Source organism: Mixophyes fleayi, chromosome 5 (genome assembly GCF_038048845.1).
Source record: "Mixophyes fleayi isolate aMixFle1 chromosome 5, aMixFle1.hap1, whole genome shotgun sequence".
Lineage (NCBI taxonomy): Eukaryota > Metazoa > Chordata > Amphibia > Anura > Limnodynastidae > Mixophyes > Mixophyes fleayi.
This window is the reverse complement of record NC_134406.1, coordinates 95,129,540-95,146,807: the sequence shown is the minus strand read 5'-3', so window position 1 is coordinate 95,146,807 and position 17,268 is coordinate 95,129,540. Positions and strand designations below refer to the sequence as shown.

The 17,268-nt window shown below is 35.7% G+C and overlaps 1 protein-coding gene across 2 annotated transcripts in view; it reads left to right on the top strand.

The window, feature by feature from the left end:
* LOC142158541 (immunoglobulin kappa light chain-like) overlaps positions 1-16,709 on the top strand; it is a 64,807-nt gene extending 48,098 nt beyond the window's left edge. For both annotated transcript variants that reach the window (XM_075212573.1, XM_075212574.1), the window contains exons 3-6: positions 3,379-3,443; positions 9,926-10,258; positions 13,188-13,247; positions 15,055-16,709. In XM_075212573.1, coding sequence (XP_075068674.1) covers positions 3,379-3,443; positions 9,926-10,258; positions 13,188-13,247; positions 15,055-15,176 — 580 coding nt within the window. In that variant the 3' untranslated portion in view covers positions 15,177-16,709. The remainder of the gene's footprint in view (positions 1-3,378; positions 3,444-9,925; positions 10,259-13,187; positions 13,248-15,054) is intronic.
* Positions 16,710-17,268: the final 559 nt, after the last annotated feature.

Below are 17,268 nucleotides of genomic sequence, written 5' to 3'. Positions count from 1 at the left end.
AGGGAAGAGAGAGGGGTGTAGAGTCATGTGTAGAGACTGAGAAGGAGCGGTTGGTAAGGTAAGAGGAAAACCAGGAGAGGACAGTGTTGCAGAGGCCTATAGATTTGAGAGTATGCAAAAGGAGTGTGTGGTCAACGGTATCGAAGGCAGCAGAGAGGTCAAGAAAGATAAGAAGGGAGGAGTGTCTTTTGGATTTAGCGAGGAGGAGGTCATAAGCGACCTTAGTGAGGGAAGTTTCATTGGAGTGGAGGGGGCAAAAACCGGATTGGAGTGGGTTAAGGAGTGAGTGAGAAGAGAAAAAGGAGGTGAGACGATTGTAGACAAGCCATTCAAGGAGTTTGGAGGCAAAAGGAAGAAGTGAAATAAGGCGGCAATTAGAGAGAGAGGCGGGATCAAGGGATGGTTTCTTGAGTATGGGGGAGACAAGAGCATGTTTGAAAGAGGAGGGGAAGATTCCAGAGGAGAGGGATATGTTGCGGAGGTGGGCAAGGGTGGGAGCAGGCTTCAAGAGAGAGGGAGCGGAGGAGGTGGGAGTAGATTGGGTCCTGTGGGCAAGTGGAAGGGGGTGAGGAAGAGAGAAGGGTATGGACTTCATCTGCAGATATTGGAGTGAAGGAAGAGAAGGAGGGTGAGCTAGCAAGAGGGGAGGGGAGAAAGGTGAAGGGGGACAGAGTGGGCAGGGAGGGGGGAAAGGGTGGGGTAAGATGGACTGCTGGTAGATGTCATGACGTATAGATTCAATATTGGAGGTGAAGTGGGTAGCAAAGTCAACAGCAGAAAGCGTGGGGGGAGTGGGAGAGGGGGAGGGGAGAGGAGGAAGTTGAAGGTGGCAAAAAGCCGTCGGGGGTTGGAGGATTGGGAAGAAATGAGAGCTTTAAAAAAGGATTGTTTAGAGAGCGATAGGGCCGAACTGTAAGAGGCAAGTATGAACTTGAAGTGGAGGAAGTCAACATGAGTGCGTGACTTTCTCCAGAGCCGTTACTCACTGCGGGAGCAGTTTTAAAGTGGGTAAGTTTTGAGTGCCAATTTTTGTGGCGGGGACCCACAAAGCTTGATGGTGACAGTTGGGGCGACAGAGTCAAATGTAGTGGTAAGAGTGCGATTGTAAAAGGAGACAGCCTCATCGGGGTAAGAAAGAGTGGTGATGGGGGAGAGGAGCGAGCCCAGAGAGGAGGAGAAAGTGGTAGGATCAACTGTGTCAAGATTATGCCTGGTGAGAGTAACCTTGGGGGATGGGGACGGTGAGAGGGGTGGAGAAATGCTAAAAGAGATGAGATGGTGGTCCGAGAGAGGAAAAGGTGAATTAATGAGGTCAGAGACAGTACCGAGGTGTGAAAACAAAGACCAGATATAATCAGGATAGTAGGATTGATAGCTTGCAAGTATGCTTGCTACTCCAAGTTTGTCCCTCAAAATTTAATTTTACAAACAAAGTATTTAGATGCATACTGTAGCATAGGCTATTTGGTAAAAAAAGATATATAAAAAAAAAAGGTATCACTGGTAAATGTACGAATAAACTGTATCACTTGAAATTACGTTGTGGTTAGACAACTTTGTTTAGAAATGCTTAACAATGTAATAGAAGTGTTAATAAATATATATCAAGTATTTCAATATCACAATCAATATCATCATAAATATGCATAATCATTAGTTAACAAAATAATATATATAAAATTTCAACTCTAAAAATATGAGTTTAATTTATCCTGTGACAGCCCTGCACCACTCCTATATGTTGAAAGAATACAGGAATTTGCCAGATCAGACCATTGGGGTCACATCAATGGCATCATATATATCATATAAGGAACCCAATATACCAAATAACAACCTTTCACAATTCATATTTTGATCTCTCCCTCTCCCTCTCTCTCGCTCTCTCTCTCTCTCTCTCTCTCTCTCCCTCTCAGTACTCAGAATATGCCCAAAAACTTGGTTTAGTATGTTAATAAATCAGGGTGACATGTTAACCCAAAACTCCACAACAAGTGAAAGAGGCCTACAGCAGCCGTTTCAGTCCAAGAATTATCTTGATTTTTTGATTTACGCCACTGTAAGAACCTTTCAAAATTAAACATGGCTTATTATTATTCTTATTCTCATGTTTTTGCTGATTTTTCATACGTGATATTTCTTTAATAAATGTTTAAAGTGCCGTTCTCCTGGATTTGTCTGGGATAGCACCATATATGCTACTTTTTTTACCTGACACCCAAATTGATGAATTAGAGTGAAGTGCGGTTTCTCCAAGAGAAACTGCATATACTGTATATATAATCAGTAAACCTAGGCCAAGGTCATATATCATCAATACTTGCTAGCTCTATAGGAAAAAAGTATCTCCCCAAATAATTTATCTAACGTAGCCATGTTTCATATACATGTGTATAGAGTCATATTTAGTGTGGGGAGAGGGAAATTACATTTATAAGAATGCCTGAATAAAAATGTGTAATAACACTGGGTCATACACGGGTGGTAAAACCAATCAGCATACCTGGACACCTCTTTAAGTGAGGTCACCAGGAAAGGGTATTGAGGTGAAGAAAAGGTAATAAAAATTGGGTTAAATTGCAAGTTCCAGGAGTCAAACTGCTATTGATATGCTGACAGATTTCCTGTTTGCCCGGCAACATTTACACAAAAAATATTTGACTTTCGTTTACTGTTTTTATCCCTGAAACTGTTTTGCAATTTGTAATACTGTATGTAATTTTATGAACCTTTTAATATACATTAAGCGTTGTGATTTTCTTGTCATATTAAACTTCATTTAATACGTTTCTGTCTTTGTGCCAGATAAGCTCGGCTGTTATAAATGCTACATAACTAAATGTAGGAAATAGGTTTACAATAACTCTGATTCATTTCAGTTGTGAATGTATTTTAAGATTGGTCAGGGGGTAACTGAAGACTTTCGCAAAGTGTCAGCTTTGGAACCAAATCGTAGTGGTGACAGAACTTAAGAGACAATAGTGAGTGTAAGGTATCATTTTTAGAGAGTTTAATCATTTTTAGACAGACCAGGTGGTTTTGAGAGGACTACGAATTGCTTGGGGGAAATAAGGGAAGCATATATTTATTAAAAAAAACTATGTGGTTAAACATGTGTGTTTAAGCTCATAACTAGCAGCTTTTATTACTGTAAGTGTGGGAAATAAGTTAACATGAAACAGGTGGGCCTTCAACTTTTTTATGTATGTTAAGCTGAGATAAAGACAGTTGAAAATTATTCAATTGATATTTTATTTTTATCCCTACAATAGTAGTGTCTATTTACAAATTAATTGTTCACTGTCTTTAGCCTGCTAAAATCAGCCCTGAATTATCACGTATCTACTTCAAAGCACTCAGTTATTTCTTTTAAGTAAGCTCTGATGCATTGTGTAGCTTATATGTAAAAGCCTTTGGAACAGGTACACAACTTATTATTACAAGTAAGTTCTGCGACTTTTAGCCATACATTTATTTATTTCTTATTATGTGTTCTGTCAATACCTGAAATACTGACATTTTTAACATTTTATCATATTTTAATTTGTGTGGTTGCATTATCTATGCATTTTAGGCTGTTGTATTTTTAAGGTACACATTTTTTATTTGTTTTTATTTTATTAAGTCTGCAAAATTTTATATTTTTCATCCCACTAATCTGCCATTTTGTTAAGAAGGTTAGTATTTTTAAAGTATTAGGGGGGATTCAATTAGCCGCAAAATGCCTTGCGACCATTCTGGAGACACTTTGCACGAAAATTTTTACAGAAGTATCAGCTCATTTTTCCTCGCACCTCAATGGGGTATTTCTACCGTTGTAATGGTAAAAATGTGCAGTCGGGATGTTCTGCGGGACATTGCAGCTAATTGAATTTCAACTTTAAAGTTTATTTTCAATTTATTAGACAGCGTCCTATCAGTGCATATGTTAATATCAATATGAGACTTGTCAGGTATTAAGTGTGTGATTCCTGAAATGTTCCTCAAATGTTACATGAGTTACCATAAAAACCCAACCTGTGACTTTTGTGAAAAGTTCTAACATATAAAAATAGTAATGAAATGTTGTTTCCTAGAACTATTGCATAGAATATATGATTTTGTTTATCACCTTAAAGACAATAGAGCACCTCACCGAGAAAAATGTATATAAATACAGCACTCACATAGGACATGAGAGGAAGAGTAATAAAACAAGACTAATTACAAACAAGAGCACTGCATAAATGAGTACAATTAAATATTTTTTCAGTCATGCGATTATTTCATAGAGTGTTCAATACCTCAAAATTGCTAAATATATGTACTTTTTACAATTTAAATGTGTTTTATATTGAAAATGTCTATAAACTCTATATGGCTATTTAGATCTAAGTCATAATCATGGTATGATAGATTTGAACAGAATGGCTGGGAGCATTTAAGGAATTTGCTTGTGTAAGATTAATTTTAGATACATTTTAACCCTATATAGTATAATCTGAAAACATATTATATAATGCAAATCCTGTGTACCACACCTCTCCTGTGTCCAATTACCTCTCCTCTGTGTCCCTCCACCTCTCCTTCATGTCTTCTGCATTACTTTACCTTTTCCTAATGCCTCCTCTGTTCCCCCATCTCTGTCATGTCTCCTTTGTGCAGTTATATTTTCCCTCGTATATCTTACAATGTTTCCCCTGTGTTTCTTAACCTCTCCCTTATGCCTTGCATGCGTCCATTCTCCTATCTCTATCTGTTTCCTTTTTCTGTACATTCTCACAATTTGCCCCTATCTTGACTGCAGGTAACCACCTTTTTCCTTCTCCCCCTGCTTTACCTTGTGCCTAACTGCCTGCTTCTCTCACTACCCCCTTACCCCCTCTATCTATCCCTAAACCCTGCACATATTTTTCCATCTTCCCCACTAGATGGAAATTGCCCCTGTCTCTGAATCTTTTTAAAAGCCCTGGCTACTTACCCTCCTTTGACCACTTAGAATGAGATCATGTAGTAATACTGATCTGAAGAGAAAAATTAACCCTAAAGTACTAATGATTGAAAATTAGCCAAAGCTAGAATTACGCAAAAAACACAAATTACTACTGTTAACAATAGTATAATAACTAAATTCCCATTACACATTTGTGGTGCATATGAATATACTGCAAGTCTAGCAGGTCCGCATATGATTGAATATTTTAACTAATGAATGGTGTGAATGAATACTCTATAAACATAATATTTATAATAGATTAGTAAGAATTATAGCCAGTCTCTGAAGTTTTGGTATTTTTTGTTTACTGTTTATAATGTTTCACCTTGTTTTATTTACTGTTTGTGCTGTGTACGGCACTGCGGAACTCTTGTGGCGCCTAACAAATAAAGGATAATAATAATAGCCATTACAAATGGAATAATTTATGTAATGTTTTGAGAGGTCTCGTGGACCTGTCTTAAAACCACTATATGATATACTATAAGAAATATAATTATTATATGTCCATTTTATTGAGAGATTACATAAGGAGACAAGGAAAAAAAACGATATTATGTTTAGGGAACTTGTGAGTCCAATACAGGATGAATCGTCCAGTGAATGAACATTACCATTGAAAGAATATTTTAAAGTTTAATGCATTAATATTCAATTTAATATACCATCTATGTAAGTTGATCTGTTGCCTTTGTTTTATTAAAGGAAGTCACATTATTTTTTCACTTGACTTGTGTTCATTTGCTGGTTTTGAGCGTTCATTCACTGGTAATTTCTGTATCACTCCTGTTATTTGGTTGTACAATTCTAACTTCAATCTTTAAACCAAAAATGTATTTTAAAAGTAGACATAGTATTAACAATGACAAACTATCAAATTCCATTCACTTATTTTCCATACCACTGCTATATATGGTGGCACGGTCTTATTTGTTTAGAGTTTGTATTTGAAATATGTAAATATTTATAAACAAAGCAGTTATGTGAACCACAGAAGCTCGTGCAGAATTAATGAGTTGCTTGGTCTTCTATAACTTTTAAGGTCATTTGAAAATTAAAATCCAACTGTCACTGTAATTAAGTAGGTCCATATACTTAATTATCACCACAAGAAATAAGCATCCTACAGAAGAAACACTGCCCAAAAGATCTTGCAGCCAAATGTCATTCTGCTATGTTTAAAATAATGTTGTAGATTTTTTTTTATTTACTTTGCTTTAATTCCTTAATACGCAGCTCACTCAATGCAAATTTTCATAGACTTAATTGCATTATAATTTGTTAGAGGGATTAAAGACTCTTGCTTAAAATAGTTTTATAAGTTCCCTTCCAATAATAAAACGTGGTCATTAATAAAAAGTATTATGTGCATATTCCAAATGTATTCACTCCCTAAATTCTATAAATTGCTACCAATACAGATAGCACATTATATTTTTTAGAGCTAGAGATAAGCTAATATCCTCATTAGGTTCAATTCACTAAAATATTTGTTATTATGAGCAAAAGGTTTATTTTTGTAAAATGGATTAAAAATGTTATAATTTGTTTGTTTTTAAATTGTTGTTAAAAGAAAAAAACTGGATTGTAAATGATAATTTTGTTAATTCCATGTGTAAAATAGTATTCTATGAGTAAATCCTTTTCAACAAATTGATTGCGACAATGAACAACGTGTGAAAAATGCTGAGTTGTTATACTCCACTATACTTACAATGCCAGTCTTCTACTTTTAGATAAACCTTAACTCATTTATCCATATGTGTTGTTGACAGCATGCAGGTTTTATATATAAAACAGCATACAATTCAAACAAACTGTACTATTGTTATCTGAAATGTTTATTATAGTGCAAGTAATTTCACTTGTAAACAAGTTCATAGCAAATCTTAAAATGTTGATATATTCAACTCCCAAAAAGCAACCATTGAATTAGGTTATAGCTTGTCGGGTCCCACATGTGCAGTGGAGCTGGAAGTCCATACTTGAACTTCCAGTTCTACTTTTAATAGAAAATAAAAAAATAGATTAAAACAAAATTTTAAAATAAATAATTAAAACACTGAAACATTTTTTTCATATATTTAAGTTAATGTAAAAATTAATGCAATGATAAATAATACATTTTTTTTTCTTGTGCACAGCATCTGCTCTCACCATCCTGAGATGGCAATAGCGATTGAACGATAGTGGTGGTAGGTGTACCGCCGCTGTCCATGGTAAATAGGCTTTCACCAGACATACTATCCATGGTAAAAAAGATTTCAACTGAGAGACCCGGCAATAACGATCGCCGTTAATAGCCAATGAAAGCGGTCACCAGCAGTGAGGGCTTAATTTTTGACAGAGAAATGGGTTTTCTCCCTATAATTAATATTCTGTATGTATGACGTTGTCGTTGAACAATTACTTACTCTTTTGTATTCCTGAATTTCTGATCATTCTGCATAACGGGTTGAGAGATTAAAGATCCCACACCTACATTTTTGGAGTAAATCTACTTTAAATGGTTAAGCAAAAAAAATTTTATAATACCAATGGGACAGGTGTTGCTGGGAACTGGCTGGGCTTACTTTGCCTTTCCCTTTCTTTATCCCAAATGTGCCCTCTAACTGCAGTAAGAGGGGCTTACAATGCTGCCACCACTGGACTCCTTCACGGGATCCAGAACCACGTTCCTTCTGGGTAACTGTCGCTGCTGGTGTACCCCCTTGCTGGTACACCTTGGCTGATACCCCTAACATCTTCCTATAGATCAGGGTTGCTGTGGTTGGATCCCCCTGGCCTATCTGACTGGCCAGAGCTGCTGGGTAGCGGGCAGAGCGGTGGTACCGGAAAGTTGGGTTCATAGACTTGCTTGGTATTTCCTGCTATCAGCTAAACAGACTCTCTCCCCACATATGCCGAATTGGAGATTTCCTCTAGCAAAGTTACAAAACCACAGACAAGACATTTCCTATACCAAAATACACACAATATCAAAAATAAGTACATTTGCAATTATATAAATAAACGCCCTGCGCTACTTCCTTTAAATAAATTTATACGATAAGATATTTAAAAGTGATCCAGCCACAACCAACTTCACAAAATATAATAGAACAATTAAAATGAGATTTCTTGTTATACCCAAATTAACCTTTAAAGGTCTCTGCAACATTTGTTAAAATTGTCATGAATATAGAAAGAACATTTGTCAGTCACCAGAAACTTGTGAAGAAACCATATACACTTATTTCAATTATTGTTAGGGTTAATATTATTTAAAACTACATTTACCTGAGTATTATTTTTTTTATAAAGGATTCAAAGTCCAGTTATAAATAAAACCCATATTCATACTTATGGCAAAAATAAAGAATGTGCATATATTATAGGAGATGTTTTATATAATATTCATCTGGGGGTAAATGTATTAACATGCGGGTTCTTCAACATCCGCGAGTTCAGCATCTTCGGCGTTTAAATTTAAAGCGGCGCTGCATTGTAAAGGGAAACTTTTTTTTGCACAGTTGATTCTGTTAGATGACATTTTTTAATTAACATGTAGCCCACAAAAACACAATTATTACAGAAATGTGGCCCTGTGTATAACATAATCGGACAGAAGTGTTGCAGTTCACAAACTGACAACATTCTGAAATATTAATTGAACAAAATACTGTTAAGGAAAACTGCAGCATATTTTTAAGAAAGAAAACTTGGTTCCAGAAGTCTAGTAAGTCATGTTGAATCTATAAATCTGTAGTGTATTTTAGTTTTATATGGACAAACTGACTAAAAAGATACATTTCACAAACTGAACATTGCTCTTTGTTTTTATATGGTAATGTGTATCATTATATATGTAAAGTATTTTAAATGTATGCTTTACAGTATATACAGGGACTGCTTTTGCAGACCATATCCCTCAGTTTGTATGTGTACTCTTAAATGTTATCTTTGCAACTGTCATTGTAGACCAAAGCTGAACTATTCAGGAAATAACACTGTTCTTGCAAATGCAAAAAATAGCACCCAACTTTTATTGGAGAAAGGAAACTCCTAATTTGGTAAAGACAAAATTACCCACATCTAGGGTATTTTAAAGGATTCTTCATCCTGCAAAAACTTTTCCAGGAGCCTGATTAATAACAAAACGACAAAAATCAAGTAAACATTGACAAATAAATACACCTGGTGCTAAAATTCAGAGTTAAATTCAGTACAAGTAACAACTGTTGTTGTTTTTTATCTGAAAACCTACCCAGGAAAAGCATTGCAGTAATAATGTTTTCATTTTAATGATGCTATAATACAGTAAGTTCAACTTTGTTTTTATTATTAAAGCCCTAGGTGCGTGACTTAAAATAGTCACCCTGTGCAGTCTCTGACTTTGGTTATTGCACCCTCTCCAAAAGAGAAGAGCCCTGTTTCTCCCCCAACCACTTAAAGACCCCATAGGGGCTAGGGTATTCTGGTCCACCTCTGCCTTTCTCCCAAAGGTTGGGTAAAGCTTCCCTTGGGGGAACTAAATCTTCAGCTCTCCCATAACGAGGGAGCCTCTGATGACAAAGAGAGAGGAACATAGGGATCATGCCCAAATCCATCACACACAAATAAAAAACAGAATAAAGTGCTAGGTACATAAGTGCTGGTGTGTAGAAAGAAATATATAAGATTCCCAAAGGCCCCACTCTTACAGCCAAAAATTCTTGTTTAGCCATAATGCCAGAGCAAAGAAATAAAAGTGTTGGCAAAAATAAATATGTATGTGCAAAGTGCCTTACTAAGAGCATTGGTGTTCCAATTCACCAGTGCCTTTGACCACACCAGGGGCATGCTACACCTTAGGCTTCTGGCAACTGCCCTGTTAGCCAGTGGACCTGGTGTTGGCCCATCCCATGCTCATGTCCCACAGAGAAAAAATAATGCTTCAATTTTTTTTTTTATTTTAAATGTTTCTTCTAGATGAACGGTTGAAACAACCAGAAGTGACCACATTCATAACACCCAAAGAACATGTGGAGAGAACAGGGATTGCCGTATATCTTTGCAGCCTACAGAATTTCTTTCCTGGTGTGATTAAAGTGGTCTGGACCAAAGATGGAAACAACAATGAACTGGAGTCAGAGGAGGGTGAAATTATACACAATAGCGCCAGTAACACATACTCACTGAACACCTGGATTACAGTGGGAAAATCTGACACGGGCAATACATTTACATGCAAATACAAACATGAGGCACTTCAAAGCGAAAAAAACCTGGGAGAAAAACAGTTCAAAAATGTATATGCTGCAGGTAAATGTATACTCTTATTATTATATCAATTACAAATGCACATTACGTGTTAGATCATACAGATGAAGCACATTTGTTTTCGACAGATTGCGATTGCCTGCATGACATATGGCGAGTTGATTACACTGTTCACCCCTAACCACACCGCAACTTTCCAATAACACAATGCTAATATGGTGCTAAAATGTTAAAGAAGTCCCATAATTTTGAAACAAAAAACAAAACAAGCCTGGGACATGAAATGTGTTTCATCTAGAATGACTCTTTCCATTTGCAAGTCCCTCCCCTTATGATGTCCAAGAAATGGGGGCTGTCCTGCCAAAATCGTGACAGTTTGGAGGTATGCAAATCTGAATTTTAGGAAACTGAACTCATTACTCTGAGTCATTAAGCAGAGTAAAGAAATAAAAAAAGGAGTAACTTTGCACCTGGCAAAACCATGTTGCATTGGAGGGATAGGTACATTTAAAATGTGGGGACAGATTTATAGTGGGGATAGGGCATGTTTCTATATCAATTTTAAATTTCAGTGTAAAAATAAAGCTATCAAGTATTTGTGAATACTTGTGAAAAAACAGCCAGTATTTAACTTAAGTGCAAAATAATAAACTAATTTATACCCCTTGCATAGTTACATGGTGTATCCAGGAGCAGGCTTACGCCTTTTTTTTGCTTTGCTCTCCTTAATGACTCGGGCCCTCTCAGTGTAAGATTATCTATGGGTTTGGTAAAAACTATGGGGCTTATGTTAACTTGATTGCAAATTACGTTCTTGGCATATAATGCGCTTTTTTACTTCTGGGCAAGCTCACAAAGCACTAATTCCAATAATTGTTGCTTGTGCATATGTTCAGATGTAAAAAAGCATATTATGTGTGGAACTCTTAAAAAGCATTAATTTGTCTTGAACACATGATATATGAATATATATCTATCATGTGTGTAGGACAAATGAAATATATATATATATATATGATATAGTAAATGCTGAAACTTCCAATAATTAAGGTTACAATAATAATGCATGTAGTGTTCACTTTGGTAACTGTGACTGCTGTGTTCTAAAACAAATCAATGTACACTGAGGTCATCTAATCAAAATCTTTACAATACTTCCGTTCTTCAGCATTTCACATGACATACGCGATATATAACGGTTATGCCCTACTCTAGGGCATATTGAAGGTTAGGATGAAGCCATATTCTCCAGTATTTATATTTGGATACTGATGAAAGATAAGTTTTGGGGTTTGCTCCTGTTAGTAGATTAGTTATAATAAATACACTTAGCCTTGTCATTTTGTTTAGGTTTACATGTAGGTGTATTTCACTTTAACAAAAAATGTATTACAGTATATGGGGCATGCTTCTTACTAAAAAATAAGCATAAATTAGAATACTGGGGAGTATGTAGAGTTGGATGTATTTTATGTAAAAACGGTGTGAGTCATGCTGAGTCAGGTGCATCTTAGGAAACCTCCAGCTCTGCAACAGTAGCATATGCACCAGGTTTACGCCAGGAGAAAATAGTAGCATATGTGCTTGGTTTATATCAGAAAATGTGGCTTAAACATGTTAGCATTAAATACTAAAGTCACATTACCCAATTTGTACATAATATAATATAGTCATGAAGTATCATATACATAAGACAAGCAACTGGACAGCATTATTAACAAATTTAAAAGTCACATTTACTATATTAAGTACAATTAAATGCGGATGCAAGTGCAAAATAAAACTACAAATTAAATTCAAGTAATCCATTGGCTTCCCCTTTACAAAATCAAATGGAAATTGTCTGCTCCAGACCGAATGAAAAAAACAATTAAGAAATGCAAATAGACTTCAGCAACTTCATAGAATGTAGCAGCCACACTAACGATTTACATACCATCAGTGGGAGGGATCATTCAGAAGCCAAGGGATCAATCAGTCAGCCAAGCAGAAGCGGCTGACAAGCATCATCATCATCATAATCAGTGCGCATTTGCACCAGGGAACGAGCACAGCAAGAGATGCGCCTGCTAACAGGTATATATGCGTCTGTGTCCAAACAGGTCAGACTTAGTCACATTCACAATGATATGCCCTTACTGTACTTGCCTACACTTGTAACCCCTTCCCTCACTTGTTCTGACTCTCTAAGCATAATGGATCATAAGAGCAAGATGCAACTGAATCTGCACAGGAACAGAAGCATAAGTCTTATTGTGTACACATGCTCAGTATGTGAATGCATATTTTATGAAAAATAAAGATGCATAAGTCCAACTCTACATGAACCCCAATATGTGAGTATTGAGTGGGGCACAAAACATCAAAAACATTAACATGAATCCTGGATTAAATGAAAACGATATAACTTAGTTTGTATGTTAGCTTTATCCAGTTTGTATGAAATTAGCTGTTCACATATATCCTCATGTTATTTTTCTTTGCTGATGAAAGAAAGGAAGTTTGACATATGTACTGTGCACATGTCAACCTCTGCCAACTCTAGACACATGCTTCATGTGTATAATGTTACATCTAATGTTAAATCTGGCCCTGATTGCTAGATAACAATTTAGCATCATTTTACTGTATGTGGTTTTATTTTTGTGTTTTTCAATTTCTCAATTGCACAGCATTTTGTATATATGAGTGAGAAACATTGTTTTCCCATGGCCAGAGAAGTTGTGGAAAAGTTACAAAGCTTAGTAAATATCTTTTTACTGATACCTTTGTATAATCTGTCTTTTTGCACATACTTAAAAAATTTGATCAAGCCCATTTAATAAAAACAATATTAGAGCAAACCATATAAATATAATAAATGTGCAGGAAAGCACATAAATAACACATACCAGTACTTGAAATAAAGTATTTTACGTATTCCTCTTCTGTTATAACAGAATTGATAACATATAGTAATTTTCTTTTACAGAATATTCAAAGAATGTAACCCAGGAAAATCAATGTACTGACAATTACAACGCTAATGACAGTAAGTAATACTCTGTTGCCACCTAGTGCAATGTGCTCCTCCTTCATCCTGGTTTGTTGGCCCTTTTATGGAGGGTTAGGGGCACAATGTGTAATAAGGAGGCAAAAGGTATAATAAGCAGGAGGAAGGGGATGGGGATATGGCTGTCTTATAAAAAATAATGGAGGCTGTATAAGGAGAATAGTCCATATAAAATATGTGCACAATATCTCCATACACTGTTTCTAGATGGCCTTGTTAATTACCAACAGAGTTTTCACACTTCAGCCCTTCACCATATTAAATAAGATACAACTTTCACAAAGTTCTCAGTACAGTCGTTACAGTATAAAGGATATATTATAAAACCCACAACCACAATGTAGATAAATATGAATGAAATAGTATCTTATTTTAGTCAAAAAAAGAAGAGAAAGTTCTATATGTTACAACATAGCTGTAATACCATGATCTTACATGCAGAACATAGAACAGTTGAGCGTAGATGATTAAAAATTTGTCTGTAAGTACATTAACTTCTATTGCTGATCTCTTACTGTATCCCGTACAATTCCTTTTGTCATGTGCATGTGTACAATTCCCATGTATAAACCTTATATCATTACAATAGAGCACAACAAACCATTGGAGTTTGTTATTCCAGATTTTTATTAATGATTACACCATTAAGAGTTGTTCATTTATGTTATAATTTTAAAAAATATGTGTTCTCATTTGACCTTTTAGTGAACAGATGCTTGAGCATATATTGTAGTCTGTTGTGTGTACCCACACACAACAAGTAAAGTTTGGGTAGAGCATACTTACACCCAGGTTCAAATGGAAAAGCATCTTGAGATCCACTTGAATTTGAATATGGTTGTGTTCGTATATGAACCAGGCAGGCCCTTTGTGTTTTAGAATATGCAATCTTATTCAATATAGTCCACTTAGAAAAAAGCAATAATGTAAAGCACCAAGTCAGGAAAGGCTAAGATGATTAATGGAATATAAGTTAGGTCATTGTTTAATGACCATGCACTACATTCAAAAGCGTGAAATTGCCCCACCTACATTGTGGGTATTTTCAAAAGTACTGGACTGAAAAGTAACAGGTATGACAACTACTGGTGAAATGTATTCTATTCTCTATGATTTTAAGAATTTTGTTTAAAAATGATAGAAGTTAAATAATCCACTCCACAATTTGACATACCAGTTTTGAGTTTTACAATAAATATGTATGTTTATTTGTACAGTTTTATCATTATTTTAATAACTTTATAGACCAAATATGGTGTAATATTATAACTAGCTGGATGCATGGACTTTGTTATATATAGAGGTGTGCTTGATACCATAAATACATACTTTGTTTTGCTTTTGCTCTAAATTTATTGAATGTTTGCTTGGACTCTCACATTTCAAACATTTCTACATTTGGACATGCAGGATTGTAACATACTGCTAGCAGAAACTATTCAAGCCGTCTGTCAGGGGACTGTTCAAAAGAGCAGTAATCATTTGCATGTAGCTTGTTAAGCCGCTCCTTCCCTTCCTGCCTGCAATGAAGATCTCTGTCACTTCTATGGTGGCCAGTGGCTGGTTCAGCTTATTAAATATACAAATATATAGCCCCGCTCTGTGACAAAAAAGGAGCAAAAGGAATCTATGTATGTTATGTAGATAGAGCCCTTTGAATTGGCATTGAACCCAATATAACAGAGGCTATCCATCATATATTAAAGACAAGCTATATTTTCATAAATTGTAATTTACAGCATTTTTACAAAATTAACAGTTCTTTTTTTTATTTTAAATCTTCCAGGTAGTGCACGTGGAGACCATATGATCCAACGAGCAGCACAACTTACCTACACCCTACTAGTTTTGAAGAGCTTGATGTATGTTCCACTCCTGATTTTCTTTAAGTACAAAACCACAAAATGAATGTCTCCTTACAAAAGCAAAAAAAATTGATTTTTGTTTTACATAAAAAAATGCATGCATTGAAAAACGTAGTAGCGCTTCAGAATATGCTTCTGTATATCTATATATCAAGATGCTTACAAAACATTAGCGTTAGCATAGATAAAATAATATTCATAAAATAACCATGATCACAGTACATGTCATTAGTGTCTGCGAAATTTGTAATTATTTGTGTATTTCTATAAATAAAATATATGCCATGCATAAGGTTTTTTCTTTTTTGAAGGATTTCAAACGAACAAAACTTAGGTTATAACCAGACAATGACATATAGAATTATGTCCTTTAGATATTGTCTTAATGATAACTTTGTTTTCCAAATATGGTGTAATATAGAAACAAGCTGGATGCATAAACTTTTTAGAGGTGTGTTTGATACCATAAAAACATACTTTGTGTTTTTGTTCATCTAAAATGACTAAATATTGGCTTGATTCCTCACATTTCAAACATCCTTACATAGACATGCAGGAGTGTCAAAAACACTCTCCAGGACTAAGGAGAAACGCGTGTAGTTCTTCCACATTATGCAACCATCAGGAATCCTTCGGATAGGCTTCCAGGAACCAGGCAGCTATCAGGTCATCCCTGGGGAAGGAAGGTGTCATACTAAAGTAGTGGAAGTTCATGTTAACAGTTGTCTAAAAGGCAAAGCAAGGTCGGTAGCAGATCAGAACTACAGTACAAAATTGTGAGGCAATAAGATTGTCAAAGTACAGGCAAAAGGTCAGGGTAGGCAGCAGACAAAGATGGCAATGACACTGTCAGAAGGTCAGCAACAACTAGATAATATTGTTAATAGCATTAATGCTAAATGTACACCCAATAACAGAATACTATAATCAGGAAAAGACATGTGAAATTAACAAGGTTTACATAGGGTCATGTTTTTGAAAAGGTTTATGTTAAAACTATACCTTACAAAAGTGTTTCACAGTTAACCTGGTCACCTCTGTCTCTACTTCACATAGATATTGCTCCACATGTGCACTTCTTACTTGCTTTATAAAGTAAAACCAATGTATGCATTTAGAAAGCCTTAGAAACCGACATTGTATGTCTCCTTAATGATGTAGCTATCAAATATATTTCTTGGTAATAATAACTTTGAAATGTCATTATTCTAGTGTACTTTATTACAATGTATAATGTATAGCTTGCAGTTTAACAAAATATAAAAGCCTTTTACTAAGTAAGACTGCTTTTCACAATCACACATCACTTTCATTAATTGCATGATGCACACTTTTCAAAATGACAATGGTTTATGGTTACCACCTAACACAGAAATTCCCCCGATGTAGCTATGAAATATTTTTTAAATAATATTTTTAAAATATCATTATACTGTACTTCATAAAAATGCATATCAGTGATGGACAACAGATGACCTTAGGCCCATAAAGGGCCCTCGAGCCTTTACCTCCAGCCTTGAGCTTCTTTCTGTGTTATTGTCCAAATTCTTTGCTATGGCTTGTAACACTTGATTAAAATGCCTACTGATATGTTATTACAGATAGTTGTCTTTTTCCTTGATTAATTGTATTGTTTTAACTTATTACTGAGAAAGGGTAAGCACCCCTTTTGAAGTTTAGAGGGCTGTGTATTCCGGTGGCAGTCGAATTTCGGACGGTGGAAATCCCAACATTTATCTTGCCAACATGAAAATGCAGACAGGGTACATGCCAACATTTCCTTTTGACCAGCACTCAGAAAATGCAGACAGTGTGATTGCCGACAGCGAAAATGTCGACAATTACAAAGCCAACATTAAATGAGCAATGCCTGCGGATCTGGCGACTATACAGCTACCAGACTCACCGGCACAAAATACTGTAGAAAAAAAAAAATGAAAACAGTAATAAAAGTTAAAACTACCCGTCCTCCCTCCCAAAACAACTAAAAATGTATGCCCCCGCACCTCCGTCAGCTTAACCCTGGTGCTGCCAGCCTAGGGCTGGTACTAGCAAAATCATTGTGCCAAAAAGCGTGGGGTTCCTCCCAATTTTACTAGAACCAGCACTAGGCTGTACCAGCTGGGGAAACCAGC